General features: G+C 36.4%; 1 protein-coding gene across 7 annotated transcripts in view; it reads left to right on the top strand.

Moving 5' to 3' along the window:
- Positions 1–20,829, top strand: part of RUFY2 (RUN and FYVE domain containing 2) — a 45,834-nt gene that overhangs the window by 10,229 nt on the left and 14,776 nt on the right. For 4 of the 7 annotated variants that reach the window (XM_029245069.1, XM_029245072.1, XM_029245067.1 and 1 more), the window contains 10 exons: positions 1,054–1,155; positions 2,844–2,967; positions 3,161–3,222; positions 4,279–4,344; positions 7,241–7,310; positions 9,287–9,388; positions 9,526–9,642; positions 10,488–10,655; positions 12,612–12,709; positions 15,138–15,257. In XM_029245069.1, the coding sequence (XP_029100902.1) occupies positions 1,054–1,155; positions 2,844–2,967; positions 3,161–3,222; positions 4,279–4,344; positions 7,241–7,310; positions 9,287–9,388; positions 9,526–9,642; positions 10,488–10,655; positions 12,612–12,709; positions 15,138–15,257 (1,029 nt within the window). Of the gene's footprint in view, positions 1–1,053; positions 1,156–2,843; positions 2,968–3,160; positions 3,223–4,278; positions 4,345–7,240; positions 7,311–9,286; positions 9,389–9,525; positions 9,643–10,487; positions 10,656–12,611; positions 12,710–13,463; positions 14,921–15,094; positions 15,258–20,829 lie in introns of those variants that run through there. The other 3 variants (XR_003796998.1, XM_029245068.1, XM_029245071.1) reach the window with 3 other exon arrangements.

The raw sequence follows: 20,829 nt of genomic DNA, 5'->3' as shown, positions 1-20,829 counted from the left end.
CATAAGATCATCTCAATAGATGCAGAAAAAGCTTCTGACAGAATTCAGCACCCATTTATGATAAAAACTCTTCAGAAAGTGGGCATAGAGGGAACCTACCTCAACATAATAAAAACCATATACGACAAACCCACAGTAAACATCATTCTCAGTGGTGAAAAGCTGAAAGCATTTCCTCTAAGATCAGTAACAAGACAAGGATGTCCACTCTCACCACTATTATTCAATGTAGTATTGGAAGTCCTAGCCACAGCAATCAGAGAAGGAAAAGATATAAAAGGAATACAAATGGAAAAGAAGAAGTAAAACTGTCACTGTTTGCTGATGACATGATACTATACATAGAAAATCCTAAAGATGCCACCAGAAAACTACTAGAGCTAATCAACGTATTTGGTAAGGTTGCAGGATACCTTCAGTTTTAAGAAGAGCTGTGTGCTCCCTCTGTCCCAGAGACACTGCTTATAGCCAGCAAAAATGGCCTGGTCCACAGCCTTTCAGACAAATTTGTTGTTTTAAAAGTTCTGTTCCCATCAGGCCTCCACGTTAAAGAGGAGATTTAATGTTTTAAATGACAACTGGATAAAAGAAACATTTGAAAAATAGCAAGCAGTGATTCTTTCTAATAAATTAGCATCTAGATACCTTCTTAGCTTTGTCATGATTTTTAAAATTCAGATATAATATCAGTTATTTTTTGAGAGCATTATATTGCCTTTATTGATGCATTTTGCATAATCATATTTAGAGGGGTAAGCCTATTCTGATAAAATATTTCTTGTGGAATTATCCTCACTATTTAGAGAGTCATTTTTTCCAAGACATAAAATGGTACCTAGATGTCCTGTAGGTGCAGATTTATCTTAGAGACTTAAAAAGCTCCCAGGGATTGGTTTGCATGCTCAAAGAGCTGACTTGAAGCTCTAGAAACTAAGATAAAACCATGATAAATTGCTTTTTTCTTTATTAATGTGTACTTCAACAAAGATAGAAGATGTAGTCTATAATCTTTGGGCTGGGGCTCTTTTCTGACTGTTGGGTTTTGCTTTTCAGGACCCCCCTGGGTCGTGCAAGAGCGTGGCTTCGATTAGCTCTCATGCAAAAAAAAATGGCTGACTACCTGCGTTGCTTAATTATTCAGAGGGATCTCTTGAGGTACTACCATTAAATCATGTTCATTTTTTATTTCATTTATATCCTGTTTCCCAAAAATGATTGAAGATATAGTATGAAAGGATATGTAAAATACATTACGATGGCATAAAATAAAAGGAGGAGCAAAATGAGATAGAGAAGCATAGTGGAGACATAACGTGGATCAAGAACTAGCCTAAAAAATGAATACTGTAAGATTTTTATTGGCTGACAAGGTGGAATTTATATGTCGTATTTCTAAGTTTTAATTTTTTCCTAAATTAGTTAATTCTATGAATAAAAATTTGTATTGGAATTTGGGGCTTTAATTCAGGAGGTTTCTTTTTAGATCTTGAATGTCCAAACTACTGCTTTGATTGTATTGTGGGCGCTTTTTAAACTGTCAGTTTAAATTGAAGGCCAAATGTTTAAGACAGACTTTCAAAGCAAGGATATCAGTTCTCAAAGGGAGTGGGCCCATGGCAGCCCCTCTCTTCGCCCTTGTTCTTTTAGAGTGCCTCTGTGATATTTTGGAGAATCTGGTCTTTTTTTTTTTAATGTTTTTCTTCTTTTAAACTTATTTTTTTTTTGGCTCCATCAGGTCTTCGTTGTGGAATGAAGGATCTTTTTTATTGCGGTGCTAAGGCTATTCATTGCAGCGTGTGGGCTTCTTTCTAGTTGTGGCGTGTGGGTTTTCTCTCTGTAGTTATGGCACGTGGGCTCTGCAGTTGTGGTGTGCAGGCTCCAGTGCGCGTGGGCTGTGTAGTTTGCAGCACGTGGGCTCTCTAGTTGAGGCACAGAGGCTTAGTAGTTGTGGCTTGTGGGCTTAGTTGCCCCTCGGCACGTGGGATCTTAGTTCCCCAACCAGGGATCAAACCCTCATCCCCTGCACTGGAAGGTGGATTCTTTACCACTGGACCACCAGGGAAGTCCCTGGTCGTTTTTTATTTTACTTGTGACTCCAGTTGTACATCTTGGTTTTCCCATTTGTTAAATGAGAATGACCATGCTTTAAACGCCTTCAATTTCTCAACGATATTCTGAAGGTTAATTAAGGTGATTAAGTAATATACATGGGACTTCTTGAGGAAGGCATGAGACGGTGATAAATAGTTTTCTGAGTATTAGTTGTCAAGTCTTAGTTTTTAGGCTGTCCTATTTCTTTCACAAGTCTCTTGTTTGAACATTTTTTGGGATCTAGACATCCATAAATATCTTTAATGCGTATCTATTAAGAGCACTTGCAATAGATATACCAAATGCATTGACTAGAAAATGGACTTGAAATGTTTTTTATGTTCGTTTCCCCACATTAGTCTTTATCCTAAGCGTCTTAATAAATCCTGGGATGAAAATTCAACTGTACTAAAAAGTATCGTAATCAGATCAGCAGCAGTCACTGTATCTTTCGAGAGTCACAAACATTCCAGGCCTCAATGCTGCTCCCTTCTTTTTTTAAATCTGTTTGCTTCTCTTTTCTCTCTCTCAAAATTCCTTTTCCTCTTTTATCTCCTTCAGTCTGTTTCTTTTACGTTTTCTTTATAGACATTTAAATCTCAAAAATTTTAAGTTATTTGCATATAGAAAGGCTAATTTCAAGTTACCTAATTTATATTGGTTCCATTCTTGTAATAAGGTATTGAGATTTAAAAATTTAGTTTTCAAAATAAATTTGTAATGTAAGATTTTTATTATTTTAATTTTCACAGTGAATTCTATGAGTATCATGCACTAATGATGGAAGAAGAAGGAGCAGTAATTGTTGGGCTGCTGGTTGGCCTGAATGTGATAGACGCTAATCTGTGTGTAAAGGGAGAGGATTTAGACTCACAAGTAAGTGAGAATGACTAGTGCCAAATGCAGAGCGTTTTCAGTTTGTACTGTTCCTCTTTGATCCAGGTATTACTCTAAGTTGTAAACAGTGCTGTTAAACACTAGAAAAAAATTAGGGATGAAAGTCAGTTGTATGTTAAAGGTACTTCTAGAATTTCCACCCTCTAAATAAGAATAACTTTATTTACTTTAGGTTGGAGTGATTGATTTTTCCATGTATTTAAAGAATGAAGAAGATATTGGAAATAAAGAAAGGTATGATTTTCATAAGTTATTTCACATGTTGTATTTTATATGTAGCTCTTTACAAATCAGTATGAGGTCCATCTGTTTGCAATGTGGTTTTTATTTCCTTTTTTTCTGTGTAGTTCCTGCTTTGTTTTGTTTTCACTTCCATTTACTAGGTTTACAAAGCAAAAATCACTTAGAAGGAGGTTTTAATCTGAAGTATGACTTTTGGTCATACCAGTAGTTCAGAGACCCATTTTCTTTTTTCTTTCTTTCTTTTTTGGTTCTGCTGCACGGCTTATGGGATTTTAGTTCCCCGACCAGGGATCGAACCTGGGCCCTTGTTACTGAGAGCATGGAGTCCTAACCACTGGACTGCCAGGGAATTCCCTGGAGACCCATTTTAATAGTCAGCTCTGTTTCTGTGATAAAAAGAAATGAAAGCTTATTATTAATAAGCTTACAAATGCTGGTTTATTTTAAGACATAACGGTAATCATTTCACAATATTAAATGTATCATATTAACATGTTGTACACCTTAAATTTACACAATGTTATATGTCAAATATATTTCTTACAAAAATAAATGGGGCTTCCCTGGTGGCGCAGTGGTTGAGAGTCTGCCTGCCGATACAGGGGACACGGGTTCGTGCCCCGGTCCTGGAAGATCCCACATGCCGCGGAGCGGCTAGGCCCGTGAGCCATGGCCGCTGAGCCTGCGCGTCCGGAGCCTGTGCTCCGCAGCGGGAGAGGCCACAACAGTGAGAGGCCCGCGTACCGCAAAAAAAATAAATAAGTAAATTAAATAAATAAATGCAAAAGTATTTAAAAACATACTAATGGTATTGTTTAATATTAGCAAATAATTTATTTAACAAAAGTTATAGTTATTTAGTACACAGCTTGCTGCTATATGATTATAAAGATTCTTGAATTTTATTTTAAAGGCAAGATAACGTTGTTTTACCATTATGGTTTAACACAATTTTAGATAATTTAGATCTTTTGTGGGGATTTTTTTTTTGGTCACCCAGTAAATACCTTTCCAGTTAGCACAAAGCTGTTTTTTCCCCTCCTCTAGGAATGTTCAAATTGCTGCCATATTAGACCAGAAGAATTATGTTGAAGAATTAAATAGACAACTGAAGTAAGTATTATGGACACGTGGATACTTAGTACATTTTGGATGTTGTCTTAGGTTTTTTTTTTTCCCCCCTTCAGGTCATCTTAATCCTATTCCTTTTTTCTAAGCATCTTTGAAAAGGGGTTGAGGGGATAGAAAGTGAATGGAAATTGAGAATACAGAGAATTATTGGAAATAACTGATTTTCAGCAGAAAATGAGAGTCATATTTTTAAATAGAATCTTCAGAGACATTTAAAAATAGAATTTCAGACTTATTCCTCTACCCTTGAGAAAAAAAGACTAGATAGGGTGAAAGTTTATATCATTTTGGTGGTTCAAAAATTCATTTTTCCGGGCTTCCCTGGTGGCGCAGTGGTTGAGAGTCCACCTGCCGATGCAGGGGACACGGGTTCGTGCCCCGGTCTGGGAAGATCCCACATGCCGCGGAGCGGCTGGGCCCGTGAGCCATGGCCGCTGAGCCTGTGCGTCTGGAGCCTGTGCTCCGCAATGGGAGAGGCCACAACAGTGAGAGGCCCACACACTGCAAAAAAAAAAATTCATTTTTCCTACTTCAGAGGACTTCACGTGTCAGTGTGACTGTCATCTTCCATGGTGGAAGTTTTCTCCTTCCAGTGTCACCTGGTCATTGAAGCTGTTAGTGAATACTCTATCTGGGAAGAATTTCTGAGATCTTGTGTGTAAAATAGTATAGTATAGTTCTGTCTAGTAGAAATATAATGTGAGTCACAAAGGTAATTTAAAATATCTAGTAACCACATTAAAAAAATAAAAAAGAAACATGAAATATGAGATATTTTATATATTTTGTTGTACTGTTTTCAAAATTCAATGTGCATTTTACACTTACAGCACATTTCAATTCAGAGAAGCCACATGTGGCTTATGGCTGCCATACCAGATAGCACAGGTATAGTGAATAATATTTACTACATTGTTAGAAACAGACTGTTCTCATTAACTAAGATGAATAATTCAAAAATGGCTATCTCTGGGTGATATTATGAATAATTTTTAAATTTCTTTATACTTTTATGTATTTTCTGAGTTTCACTCAATAAACATGCATTACAATCCGAAAATACAGTTAAACATTTTCCCATTTTAGAAAAAGAAACTAATAAGTTGTAACTCTTGCTTTCTCTCTGAAGTTGGAGAGAGAAGAAAGATCTTATATCAGTGTCTTTTCTTTTTTCATCATGGAGTTTTAATAATTGATATAGGAAATATATGCATATATATATGTATTTTGTAATTTGTATTTCTGAGATTGTATATCTGAATGCAACCTTGTACTGCTTATTTATTTACTTTAAATTTTTACTCACTATTTGGGAATAGGTAATATATTCACATGGTTCGAACTTCAAAAGGAACATAAAATGAAAAATTTCCCTCTTCCCTGATCTCCAACCATCTGGTTTCCCTCTTTGGGAGTAATTAATACACTAGGTTCTTGTGTATGCCTCCAGAGATACATAGGGTAGCATACTTTTTACAGTAGTCTGTACTTTACTATTCTTACTCAACTGTTTATCTTTAGAGTTTATTTCATTCAGTTCAGAAGAGCTTTCTCATTCCCTTTTCAATTATGTGTATTATTCAGTTACAGCAATATTGGTACCTTACTTTTGTATATTTTATGTATTAATTTTTTTATTGTTTGTCTCTTTAGAAAGTAGTTCTTGTACATTTAGAATATTTCAAAAGTATAGAAAATAGAAAAAATAGAACTCACTTATTATCCTTCACTTAAAGAAAAAAACTGTTGAGGGTTTATTGTTTTTAAAAGTGCTTTTTGATTATTATTTTATTGATTCTCACATAAAAGTAGGGCACATATCATTGTCTGATTTTATAGATAAGGAAACTGAAGCTCAGAAAGATTTTACAACTTTGAAGGTGACACAATTACAAAGTAGAAAAGCAGGGACTATAAACCTGGTCTTCCATCTCCTAGTCCTGTACTTATTACATATCACCATCAGGATACCCTTGTGCTGTTTGTGAAAAATTCAAGTTGTTTACCTAAGAATGATTGTATTTTAAAAATGATTTAATATGAGTAGAAAAATATTTTTCTTGTTTCATCAGTTAAACTAATATGCCATTACTTATTTCTGAGGCTAGTGTAAAATTTGTTGAATCTATTATAGATTTTACTGCAACGTATACAGCATATTTTATTTTATTAGAGAAAGTTTGAGATGGTAGAATCAAGCAGGCCTTGAAAAATGACTCAGTAAAATGTACAATAATGTCCAATCTTGATCGATTTAAGTAAAAATGCACAGAACAAATTTGTTCATATACTGTAACCTGACTTTTGACTCTATCCTTGAAAGATGGGTGATTGCTTAGCTGCAGGCTGATTGGATACCTGATGCTGGGTGTCTCATATTCACATTTCCCAAACCATGGGTGAGTTTGGAGGTCTTTAAGTTATTATGAAAGTGGAGAGGGCGAACAGATGGAGCTTGTGTTGAAGACCACTATTTACAAGCTTCATTAAGCCACTTAATTATAAAGTGGACATTTAAAATTCATCCTAAATTTAAAATAATTTTGAATTTAGTTTTAACAATATTTAGTAATCTTTGTGTGGAATTTTAATTCCTAAATGTTATAAGTTAAATGTAAGAAGGACCCTAAGAAGACAGCAAAATATAATGAGCAGCACCAAATGGAATTTTAATGGAAAATTTTATTCTTTTGCTACAGATTTTATTGCTCTGTTAGTCAGATCAAGTTCTCCAACTTAATGAAATTTCCCAAAATCAAAAATTCAGACAGGGCAGTTGGTGCATGTCAGTCAACATGATGAGTCCAGGATAACATACTTTTTCTTGCCTTTGTGAGTTTGTGTGATTCTGAATGAGTTTTTTCTTTATTAATTTCAGCAGCACAGTCAGCAGTCTCCATTCAAGAGTTGACTCTTTAGAAAAGTCAAATACTAAGCTGATTGAAGAGGTATTGTCACCTAGCCATGTATAATTGCCTTTCATGGACCTAGTATTGGTGATCCTTTTCCATTTTAAGTATGAATGCATTAAGCGTGCACACACACACAAACACATTTTCATCATTATGATGGAATACTTATAGTGTAGTTGTAATTGATGATCATAAGTTCTAAAGAAACCATGTATTCTCCGGCAAATTCTTAGGTGAATCTGTGAATTGTTTGAGATACTCAGCTTCTAGAAATGAGCCCCAAAGATGAAATGCATACAACTCTTCTATAAATAAGCCATGAGTCTCATTTTTTAATCTGGATGACCTGTACCACCTATAGTTAGGAATTACCATTAAAATGATCCTGTCCCTCGTGTTCTCCTATTCAGATTACTTTTCCTTACAAGCATCAGTCCACGATCATGTACGCCCTTTCTCCACACTCCCATGTGTAAAACTCATCCCATGTGCTCTGGTTTCCTGCATTGTCGAAGTAGTTGTCTGGTGGTTGCAGAACCAGAAATTTACCCCAGCTCTCTTTTTTAAAAAAATTTTTTTTAAAACTTCAAAAAAAATATTTTGGCCACAGCTTGTAGGATCTCAGTTCCCCAGCCAGGGATCGAACCCGGGCCACAGCTGTGACAGTGCCAAATCCTAACCTCTAGGCCACCAGGGGAACTCCCTCAGATCTCTTTTTAATACTATTCATAAAGTTGCTTTTGAGATAAGTTGTGTTTTTTTTGTTTGTTTTTTTTAAATCTATCTAACCATAGAATTATTGCTTTCTGGACTTCCTTGGTGGCTCATTGGTTAAGAATCTGCCTGCCATGCAGGGGACACGGGGTCAAGCCCTGGTCTGGGAAAATCCCACATGCCGCGGAGCAACTAAGCCCGTGCGCCACAACTACTGAGCCTGTGCTCTAGAGCCCCTGAGCCTAGAGCCCGTCCTCTGCATCAAGAGAAGCCACTGCAGTGAGAAGCCCGCGCACCGCAACAAAGAGTAGCCCCCACTCGCTGCAACTAGAGAAAGCCCGCGCAGCAATGAAGACCCAATGCAGCCAAAAATAAATAATAAAAATAAAATAAATAAATAAAAAAGAATTATTGCTTTCCATTTTCAGAATTATTTAGGCTAGAGGAAGAAATCTGTTATTAGTGCTATGAACCCTACTTTACATGTTAATTAAAATTCATATTTCTTTTAGAATTGGCCTAATTTTCCCAAACCAGGAAGCACATGACTGTTTGCATGACTGCATTTTCATTTTGATGGTTTAGGACCATTTGATAGTTTGATAGATTGGGACCATTAGAGAGAGCTCCTCACTAGTTTGTGCCTCTTGACCATAATAGGCGCACTGTGAAGTTCGAGTTGCCTTTCTGACCAAGTGTTCAGAAATTTATTTGCAAGCCAACATTGGGGAGTAGTTCCTGCTTTCCTTTCCTAGGATCCCTCTTTTCATTCTAGGCTTCAGAGCCAAGTCACTTAGTCATTCATATTTAACTCTGAGGGTGAGAGCTGTCTCATATTTGTGATCGTCAGTCACTCAGCATGCCCAGATTTCACAAGGGTGTCCTATTTGATTATCATGAATGTGTTACATTTTCAATAATAGCAGAACTTCCCTTATAGATGTTTTTGCCTTTACACAAGTCTTTACAGTCTTACTGTTTACCATATAATTCTTCATATGCTTACTCATGCACTTTGTATTCAGGACATATTATAAATCAGATAAGCAATATGTTTCTACTAACATACGATTTGACTGGTTAACAAAAGGAAATAGAAAGAAGAGTATAATTCCTATAATTGGTATCTTGGGATAATAGGAGCACATTTTTCTTATGAAAATTTCTGTAGATGTGAGAGATATTTTACAAGTTTTTGAATTTTATTTTCTATTGTTATAGTCATGAACATAACCTGTAAAGCAAGTATAAATACAGATGTTTAAAATCTTTTTTTCTTGCCCCTGTTTTATTTTTAGTTAGCAATAGCAAAGAATAATATCATTAAACTCCAAGAAGAAAATCATCAATTACGAAGTGAAAATAAATTGATTTTAATGAAAACACAGCAGCACCTAGAAGTAAGTATAGATTGATTGCAGACAGATTGTCTTGCATCAGAAATAGCCCTTTTGTGGACTTTTGCATAGACTGGATATATCTGTGCTGTATGAATAGTAGTGATTATAGAATTAAAAGTTTTATGTTTTCTTCCTAGGTTACCAAAGTAGATGTGGAAACTGAGCTTCAAACATATAAGCATTCTAGGCAGGGGCTAGATGAAATGTACAATGAAGCCAGAAGGCAGCTTCGAGATGAATCTCAGTTAAGACAAGTAGGTTACATTACAGTTATATTAGAAAAAATGATAGTTTACCCTTAAGCACCACCTAAAATCTCTATCAGCCTTATCTTCCTTGGTGTAGGATAGCAATCTGATCCCCCTAGTCCCTTCAGATTCTTTAAAATCCCATTGTGTCAGTGTTTTTTAAACAGTGTTTTTAAACTATGTTACAGTCTGTGTTTGTGAAATGAGTATATTGTGACCAGCATTACAAAAAATAGAATAGAATGATGTATTTAGATATCAATATTCAAGTAGTAAAGTCATATTTAAAATTAACTTATTTTTTAACCTTTCTAAATTATGAAATACTGACAGAAAAATACAAATATGTAGCTTGATGGATTATAACATAAATACCTGTGTAACCAACCCAGGTCAAGAAGAGAGTATTGCCAGCCTTTCCATCCCTTTTGCTTTTTGTCTTTAATGTTAGGATCCTTCTGATGTAAAATTCTTGAAGAGAAGAAATTAAAACTGTTTGTGAAATGGGATTTTTGATTTATCTTCGGCCTTTACTGATATGGACTACTTCATTTCTTTGTTTAAGGAAAATTAATACTGAGTTTATGAGGCATAAGAATACATAATTCTCTAGCCATTAAAATAGTGATGATTAATACAATGTGGAAAATGCTTTCATTTAACAAAACGTGCATTTGAAAATATTTAGAATGTTCTTATAGGGCCTAGTTGATTCCCTATAGTGGGGCTTATAACTCAAAAGGAGTAGTCTGCATAATAAATAGTAACTGTTTTTTGTTGTCATTAATTGTTGTGTATCTGACTTTGACATCCTGAAGCAGTGTGTGAATTGAGGCTGTATTGAATTGCAGGATGTGGAGAATGAGCTCGCGGTACAAGTTAGTATGAAACATGAGATTGAACTTGCCATGAAGTTGTTGGAGAAAGATATCCATGAGAAACAAGATACTCTGATAGGCCTTCGACAACAACTAGAGGAAGTTAAAGCAATTAACATAGAGATGTATCAAAAGTTGCAGGTAAGGAATGTTCTTAAATTCTTGGAACTTCTTGTTATATAAATTGAAAATGAGGGACTTCCCTGGTGGTCTAGTGGTAAACAATCCACCTTCCAATGCAGGGGATGCGGTTCCATCCCTGGTCGGGGACTAGGTTCCCACATGCAGTGGGGCAGCTAAGCCCTCGCGCCACAAATACTGGACTTAACGCGCCTCAACTAGAGAGCCTGCGTGCCGCAAACTACAGAGCCCACGTGCCCTGGAGCCTGTGCATCACAGCTAGAGAAGAGAAAACCTGTACCCCACAACTAGAGAGAAGCCCATGCACTGCAACGAAAGATCCCGTGTGCTGCAACAAAAGATCCCGTGTGCCACAACTAAGACCTGATGCAGCCAAAAAAAAAATAAATTGAAAATGAATGTTTGTATGAAAGATTCGGTTTTTAAGAGATGAGCCTTTTTTTTTTTTTTTTTTTTTTTTGCGGTACGCGGGCCTCCCACTGCTGTGGCCTCTCCCGTTGTGGAGCACAGGCTCTGGACGCGCAGGCTCAGTGGCCATGGCTCACGGGCCCAGCCGCTCCGTGGCATGTGGGATCCTCCCGGACCGGGGCACAAACCCGCGTCCCCCGCACCGGCAGGCGGACCCCCAACCACTGCGCCACCAGGGAAGCCCTATGAGCCCATTTTAATTGTGCCATGTCTGTAGTAAAAACCAGTGACTTCCTAAATGGAAGCTGAAGAAATGTAGCAATGTCAAAGAACAAACAAAAAAATTACCTGAGTTTGTTTCTTAATGCTGAGAGATTAACAGATGAAGCTTAAATCTTTTGGGAAAATTCAGTCAAAATGTGCAAGACATTTTTGTAAACTTCTTTACACAGTGTAGTCCTAAGAGATTTAATTTTGATTGAAATGCTTTACTATAATTGTTACAAATTTTCTAATAAAGTGACATTGCTGTTAAGTAGACTTGTTGCCAAAAGCCCTTTACAATTTAATTTGAAAAAATAGCATATTTTACACGAGTTTATTCTGTCATCATCTGAAAATATTGAAGGTTGAGGTTTTTTTCCTTTATTACTTTTTTTGACCTTGCTGCACAGCTTGTGGGAGCTTAGTTTCCCGACCAGGACTGAACCAGCACCCTCGGCAGTGAAAGCTCAGAGTCTTAACTACTGGACCACCAGGGAATTCTCCCTTTATTACATTTTAAATGAAGACTAGTTGTAGTAGTACTGCTTTATATCTAGGAGTATTTTATTTTATTTTTAATTTATTTTTTATTGAAGTATAGTTGATTTACAATGTTGTGTTAATTTCTGCTGTATAGCAAAGTGACTCAGTTATACACACATATACAGTCTTTTTTATATTTTTTTCATTATGGTTTATCCCAGGATATTGAACATAGTTCCCTGTGCTATACAGTAGGACCTTGTTGTTTATCCATTCTATATGTTATATGTTGCATCTACTAACCCCAAACTCCCAGTCTATCCCTCCCCCACTCCCCCTCCCCCTCGGCAGCAACAGGTCTGTTCTCTGTATGTGAGTCTGTTTTTGTCTCGTAGATAGTTTCATTTGTGTCATATTTTATATGCCACATATAAGCGATATAATATGGTATTTGTCTTTCTCTTTCTGACTTACTTCACTTAGTATGATAATCTCTGGTTGCATCCATGTTGCTGCAAATGGCATTCTTTCTTTTTTATGGCTGAGTAGTATTCCATTGTATATATGTACCACATATTCCTTATCCATTCATCTGTTGATGGACATTTAGGTTGTTTCCATGTCTTGGCTATTGTGAATAGTGCTGCTATGAACATAGGGGTGCATCTAGGAGTATTTTAATCAACAAATAAACTCTGCTCATTTCAAAGTAACAATCCCATAGCAAAATGATATACAAAGCTTATCGATATTCAGGTTTAAAAATCAAAACCACTGTAGCTTTTATGTTTTTCTAAATAGGGTTCTGAAGCTGATTTGAAAGAAAAAAATGAAATAATTGCCCGACTAGAAGAAAAAACCAATAAAATTACTGCAGCCATGAGGCAGCTGGAACAAAGGTACAGCATTTCCAGTCTTAGTTTCTTTTTTCCTTTCTTTACCCCCCTTTTCTTTATTCAACTCTGACACCTGCCACAAAGACCATTAGGAAAATTTAGATTAGGAATTTTTTTTAAAGCCCAGCAGAATTTTGCCTTTTTTGTTTTGATTGTTGCATGGAATCAAGTTGCTTTATATTAGCCTGATTCATTTGAACTTGCCATTTTGTAGATTTTTTAGAAAGGCCTAATATCGGCAGTTTCATTTGGTTCAATGTATTACATAAAACAAATACACAAACAAAAACCTCGAAAAAGTGAAAAACGAACAAAATCCATGTGGAATTATCCCTGATTGATTTCCATGCATATTGATTGTCATATCCCTTGTCATTCACCATCCCTTTATGTGAAATCAAGCTTTCTGAGTTGGCAGTTTAGTTGTGTTTCTTTGAGCTAGGACCCTCAACCTAACCCAGGAAATAATTTTGTTTAAATTGAATTGTTTTATATTGGCATTTTTCACTTTTATTGTTGGAAAGTGTAATGTATTTCCATTGACCTGTCATGTTGGTGTCAACATATGTCTTATCATTGCTTTCTTTGAATCTACTTATGAAAAACATAACTATTAATGCTTTATTGACATGAATATTCTTTTATTGACATCCTCTTTCTTCTTTTTTCTTTTTTGTTTTCTTTATCCCCATTTTTACATTTTGGACATCTTTATTACCTTTTTCTGTTTTTGATTTCTGTCCATTCCATTATGAAGTGACAATGATTTGTTAACTCAAACTAGAACAATTGCAATGTCATTGGTGAAATGTGCCAGCAGTGACACTCAGGACCAGTACAAGCTGGTCAAAGATATATCTTTCTGAAAACCACTTGTATTCAAACAGACTAAAAGAGAACCAACAATTTTATAATATATTAAATTGAAAAAGAATTTATGCTATTATGTATTGTGAAAGGGTATTAGGAACCCTGTACACTTATTGATCAGCTGCTGTGGTAATACACTGCCATAAAGCAGAGTGGGTGCACTTGGATTTCCAAAAATTCCTCATACCTTGTGCACAAGGGCTTATTTGAGTATTGACCCTTTGAAGGTCAGAATTTTCGAATGCAGTTTTATCTTTTTAGCTACTTTTTGATGGAAAATATAAAAATTGTTTAATAATAAGTTAATCTTTGGTTTCACAATGTGTTGGCACAGACTTTTTTCCCCATTGGCCCACTCTTTGCCTACTAGCTCCTTTACTGATTTTTTACTATGTTTTAAAATAGTTTATAACCCAGATTGGCCATCATCTTATGCTTTAGCTCCTTGATTTTCCAGTTCCCCTTAGCCCTCTTCTGTGATAGCACAACTTCAAGGCCTACCTCACTCTGACTTTTATTTTCACTTCTGTACCCTTAGAGAAAAGCTTGGATCTCCCATCTCTCCATCTTAATATTTTAAATTTAAATTTAGATTTAGAGATAACTTGAATGTTACACTTAACTCTTTTTTTTTGGAAGTGGCCTTTATACTTTTGAAATGTGTGAGGGTTGCGCCATTGGCATGGTTTTAAGGCAGAAAAGAAGAGGTAATTTTTTTGGTTAGTTGAATAGAAATTTCTCTTTTGATCCCCTACAAGGACTTAATGTCCCTTGAATACTTGGGAGATGTTTTCTTATAAAAGTAGTGACGTTAAATCTAAGAAATCCTAGATGGCCATAGGAGGCAGGGAGTGGAGCTAAGCACACGGAGAAGCAATGACTTACAAATAAAAGCAGAAAAAAAGAAATACACATTTTAAGCTAATTTTAAAAATTCAGTGATGAGGAACAAAAATGATCTCTAGAGAACGTTGCCAACTAGTAATAAATTCTTTTGAATCTTAAAACACATATACAGACACACAAAACATTGGCATAATTTAGTAAATGTATAAAGATTCTATAGGGAGGACTTGGCTGTTATTTGAAGTAATTGCAGGTCTTTGCTCTTGGCCTTGTAGCACACTTGATTCCTAGCATACACATCCTAGCATAATATATAACAATGTGGCTTCTTCACCTAGTGTAGACATAAGTACTATACTTTCATGGTTTTGTAAAAAGGCAGTAACACACGTATTATACTTTGAAAGTTAACTCATTATGCTTTACATAAGTGGTAAAGGCTATATTGCTTTGCATTGTTAATTATGAACAAGAAATAAAGCACATTTGAAGATAGTATTCTGGGTATATTATGTGTTATATTGAAAAAAAATCACAAAACAATTTCTAGACATTGTGTGGCTCTTTCACGTTTGAGTTTGTGAGTTTTCCCCCAAACTTTGTTTTCATTTAGAAATGTTTCTATTTCCCCATTTTTCTTTTATTTGTCTTCTTCACCCTTTTACACCCTAGTTCTAGCCTCAGTTTTACCCAAAGTTGATTTGAATTACACCAGATTGCAGCAAGCAGAGAAGGCGCAAATGGACACTGAAGATGAGGACAAGAAATATCTACAAGAATGCCAGAGTAAATTCGACGGTCTGCAGAAACAAATCTCCCAAAAGGAGAAACAGCTGTGAGTATATTTGGAAATAAATACTTGTATTAACATAATTTCCCCCTCTTCCCCCCCATTTTTTTGCACATAATGGTAGACAACCTATATTTTTATTTATTTAATGATGCTGGCTAGGTTGTGGAGTTCTCCTTCCAAAAAAAAAAGAAAAAAAACTAGAAAGCATAATTGTGATAAAACTTATGTTTTTGCTCCCTTTATTGTTTATAGAGTACTTTCAACTGTCTTGCTGTCTTCTTGCTCAAGGAGACTTTTATTCTTTTTGCTGTTGTTCAGCATTAGTCTGACGGCCATTATGTTTCTAGATACTGAGTATAATAGACCTTTGTAACTCAAAGGAGCTTACGTTATGAAAGAAAGTGATATTTTCTGAAAACATTTTTATTAGTACTTCATATGATAGATCTATATATTACCAGCTAGGAAAGATGTCAGTATATGTCACTGAGTTGAAAAAAGTAAGTTGCAGACAGTATGCTAAGTATTATCCCATTTTTTATAAAATTAAAACTGTGTATGTGTGTATTTACATGTACATAGAAAAGAGTTTAAAGAATACAGATTCTGGAAAATGGTTATCTCAAGGGAGTGATGGTAAATTGACAGGGGTATTTTACTTTTTACTTTATAAACATCAGTATTTTTTTCCCCAATAAATATGTACCACTTTGTTATTAAAGAAAACAGCAAAACAACAATAGAAAATAAAGAGTTATATATTGGGTTGACCAAAAAATTCATTCGTGTTTTTCCATAAGATGTTCCAGAAAACCCCGAACGAACTTTTTGGCCAACCCAATATTATGTTTAACAGATCATTAACAAGATCACATACCATGTATGATGTGTAACTTGCTAAGCTATCTTTAAATCCATTGAGGTGTTTTTAAGTTCTTTTCTATTCTTGATGATTTTCTGTCTAGTAGTTCTATCAGTTATCAAGAGAGTATTTGTTGAACTATCCCAACTATAATTGTGGATTTGTATATTTCTACTTTTAGTTCTATCAGTTTTTCCTTCTTGTATTCTGAGTTCTGTTGTTTGGTGCCTACACATTTAGGATTGCTGTGTCTTCTTGGTGAATTGACCTTTTTATCATTATATAATGTGCCTTTTGTCTCTGGTAGTTTTATTTGCTCTGAAGTCTATTTTATCTCATATTAACATAGCCACTCCTGCTTTCTTCTGATTAATGTTTTCATGTAGTAAACAAAAGATTAATGTTTACATTTTCTATCTTTTTAATTTCAGCCTAATGTGTATCATTATATTTGAAGTAAGTTTCCTATAGTGCATGTTTTTTATCCATTCTGCCAATCTCTCTTTTAAGGATGTATTTAGCCTATTTACATTTAGTATAATTGTTGATATGTTAGAGCTTAAATCTGCTGTTTTGTGTATTTTCATTCCTCTATTCGATTTTTCGTGTCTTCTCATGGGTTACTTGAACATTATTTAGAATTCCCTTTTGATTTATCTATAGTATTTTTTAGTGTATCTCTTTGTATAGATTTTTTAAAGTGTTTACTCTAGACATTGTACCATATATCTGCAACTTTTCACCACTGGTATCAACATTTTACTATATCGAGGGAAGTGTGGAAGCCTTACCTCCACTTAGGTCTTTTTATGTTCTCTTTTTTACAATATAATTTGCTTAAATATTTCCTCTATGTAATATTGAGAACCACATCAGACAATGATATAGTTTCTGCTTCAACCATTAAACATAATTTAGAAAACTCTCTATTGTTCTTTCTTCATTCCTGATGCTCCAAGTTTCCTTCTTTGTGTCTGAAGAACTTCATTTAGCCATTCTTCTAAGGTAGGTCTGTTGGCAACAAATTCCCTTAGTTCTCTTTCATCTGAGAATGTCTTGATTTCACCTTATTTCTGAAGGATATTTTCAGAATATCCTTAAAATTCTGAGTTGACCGTTCTTTTCTTTCAGCATTTGAAAAGTGTTGTGCCACTTTCTTTTGGTCTTCATTGTTGTTGTTGTTTTTTTTTTTTTTTTTTTTTGCGGTACGCGGGCCTCTCACTGTTGTGGCCTCTCCCGTTGCGGAACACAGGCTCTGGATGTGCAGGCTCAGCGGCCATGGCTCACGGGCCCAGCCGCTCCGCGGCATGTGGGATCTTCCCGGACTGGGGCACGAACCCGTGTCCCCTGCATCGGCAGGCGGACTCTCACCCACTGTGCCACCAGGGAAGCCCTGGTCTTCGTAATTTCTGATGAAAGGTAGACTGTCATTTGAATCATTGTTCCTCTAGTTACCCTCCAGATTCTTTCTTTGGATTTATCCTTTTTTGCCTTTGGTCAGCTTCTTGGGTCATTAGGCTTATCTTTGCCAAATTTGGAAAAATTTCAGCTGTTATTTCTTCAGATATTTTTTTTTCAGTTCCACCTGCTTTTCCTCTTCTTCTGGGACTCTGATATCATGAATGTTAGGTCTTTTTTTTTTTAGTAGTCCCATAGGACCCTGACACTATATATATTTTTTTCGGTCAGTTTTCTTTCTGTTGTTCAGATCGGGCAATCTCTGTTGTTCTGCTTTGAAATTCATTCATTCTTTCCTCATCATCTTCATTCTCCTATTGAGACCATACAGTGAGATTATTTTATTTTTCAGTTCTAAGATTTCCGTTTGACTCTTCTTCCCTTCCAAAATTTCCTTTCTTCCTTTCAAAACTTCCTATTCATGAATTTGTTTCAAGCGTATTCTTTTTTTTTCAGAGGAGTTAAAATATAAACTGTATTTTAAATGATACCCAAGAGTCTAAGTCATTATCTGGGCAGGAGAGGGAATTTCCAGGTAGAGGAAATGACATTTTGGTAGTTTTTTGTTTTGTTGTTTTAGTTGAACTATAGGTGATTTACAATATTGTGTTAGTTTCAGGGGTACAGCAAAGTGATTCAGTTATATGTACATCTATATATTTTTTCAGATTATTTTCCCTTATAGGTTATTATAGGTAATTACAAAATATTGAGTATACTTCCCTGTGCTAGGCAGTGGGACCTGTTGGTTATCTATTTTATATATAGTAGTGTGTATATGTTAATCCCAAACTCCCCCCTTTCCCCTCTGGTAACCATAAGTTTGTTTTCTGTGTCTGTGGCTCTATTTCTGTTTTGTAAATAAGTTCATTTATCTAATTTTTTTTTAGATTCTACATGTAAGTGATATCATATGATATTTGTCTTTCTCTGTGTGACTTACTTCACTTACTATGATAATCTCTAAGTCCGTCTGTGTTGCTGCAAATGGCATTTTATGGCTGATTGATATTCCATTGTATAAATATAACACATCTTTATTTAGTCATCTGTCGATGAACATTTAGGTTGCTTCCATGTCTTGGCTATTGTAAATAGTGCTGCTGTAAATTGGGGTGCATGTATCTTTTCCAATTACTGTTTTCTGCAGGTATATGCCCAGGAGTGGGATTGCAGGATCGTATGGTAGCTCTATTTTTAGTTGTGTTTTTTTTTTTTTTTTTTTTGCGGTACACGGGCCTCTCACTGTTGTGGCCTCTCCCGTTGCGGAGCACAGGCTCCGGACGCGCAGGCTCAGCAGCCATGGCTCACGGGCCTAGCCACTCCGCGGCATGTGAGATCTTCCCGGACGGGGGCACGAACCCGTGTCCCCTGCATCGGCAGGCAGGCTCTCAACCACTGCGCCACCAGGCAAACCCTATTTTTAGTTTTTAAAGGAACCTCCGTACTGTTCTCCATAGTGGTTTTACCAATTTACATACCCACCAACAGTGTAGGAGGGTTCCTCAAGCATATTCTTAGTTGGTCATGGGAACATTTTTATGGTGGCTGCTTTAAAATTCTTATTAGTTAAATCCAACATCTTGAATTATCTGACATGTTGCCATCTGTTGATTTTTCCTGGAATCTGTTGATTTTTCCTGGGTCTTGGTATGACAGATATTCTTCAACTGCATTCTGGACATTTTGGGAACTATGTTATGAGACTGCATCTTAAATCTTATGTTTTAGCAGTCCTCTACTGAAACCACACCAGCAGGGGAACGTGGACACTGACTCTTCGTACCAATTGGGGGTAGAAGCCCAGGACCATCTTGGATGGAATGGAGAAGGGTGCCTAACTAGTGGGCAGGGCTTGAAATCTGTGCTTTCCACTCAGTCTCCATTGACACTGTGGAGAGGGAGAGTGGTGCCTTGTTACCATCAAGTGGGAGTGGAGTCCATGCTTCCCTCTTGGTCTCTGCTGACACCATCCTGGAGGGGAGTGAGAGAGGTACTTCACTAACCCCAGGCCAGGGTAGTAATCTAGGCTCCCCACTTGGCCTTTGCTGACACTGTGGAGAGGGTGAGAAAAGCCTTGTTACTGATGCATAAGAATAAAGGTCCACGCTCTCCATGTGACTTCCACTAATACCGTAGAGGTGGATGGGGAGAGATACCTCATTACTGCTGGGTGGTGGTAAAAAAGTCCAGGCTCCGCACTTGGCTCTTTCTCTGATACTACGACAGTGGGAATTGGGAGGGATGCCTCATTATTGCCAGGTGAGGGTAGCAACTAGGCTCCCCATTTGGCTTTTGCTTACAGTGGTTGGGGTGGGCATGGTTTTTTCCTCTGGTGTTTTTTTTTGGAATAGGGCATTTATTGTTGAAAAGGTTTCTATCACGCTAGGCTGCTTCTTCCTAGCTCTTTGGCAGGAGAGAGTAGGCTTTTCTTGGGGCTTTTTTTGTCTGTGCCCATTGCTGTTTGTGGGTTGTGGGCTTCTACATCCAGTCAGAGCTATAAAGAAGACAAAAAGAAGCCTCAGGGAACTCATCACCATGTTATTCCTTGAATCCTGGCTGGTCTGCTTTCTTCTCTCCCCCTTTCAGGATATTCTTATGTTTGTTTATATATAATGTCTAGGGATTTTAACTGTACTTAGTTGGAGGGATAGGTAGAAATGTGTTTACTCCACCTTGTTCAGAACCGAATTAAGTTCCTTTTATATCTACCACAAAAATAACATTTTGAGAAATTGGTATATAGAATAAGGCTTTAGGCCAGGGGGTATTACCTTGGTTGGAAACTTACATCATTTGTAAATTGTGAAACTAAAACTCACATGCGCCCCCCGCCACCCCCCTCCAAAAAAAAACCACCACTCGGCAAGCGAACATTTTCTCTTAATTTTAATACTTTCACAAAAGCACTTTCAGGACTCCCTTGGCAACAGAAATCACAAAGAACATTTAAGTCATCAAGTTTATTAATGGTGCCAAGGGTTTTGTTGTTTAAGTCCCTGTACCCTGCCAAATGGAAAAATGTGAAAAGTAAGACTGGGACACTTTGCCAGTCAATAGAATACAATCTTGAAACTTCAGTACTCTGTGTTACTGAATGACTTTTCTAGAGTTTGACAAAAGGGTAGGTAAGACAAGTCTGATATTAATTCTACAGTGATGCCTCTATTTGATCCCTGCCCAAAGAATGACCCAAATAATGCTCCAGGGACCTGGTCCTTCCCTGTAGGGCTAACCTACTCAATAGGTCTTGGGTACAGCTGTGGAGAGAAGATGTTTGTCCCTGCTGAAACT

This window comes from Monodon monoceros, unplaced genomic scaffold (assembly GCF_005190385.1).
Source record: "Monodon monoceros isolate NGI ecotype Baffin Bay Population unplaced genomic scaffold, NGI_Narwhal_1 Super_Scaffold_4, whole genome shotgun sequence".
NCBI lineage: Eukaryota > Metazoa > Chordata > Mammalia > Artiodactyla > Monodontidae > Monodon > Monodon monoceros.
The sequence above is the reverse complement of the archived record's forward strand: the minus strand, read 5'-3'. Positions and strand labels throughout refer to the sequence as shown.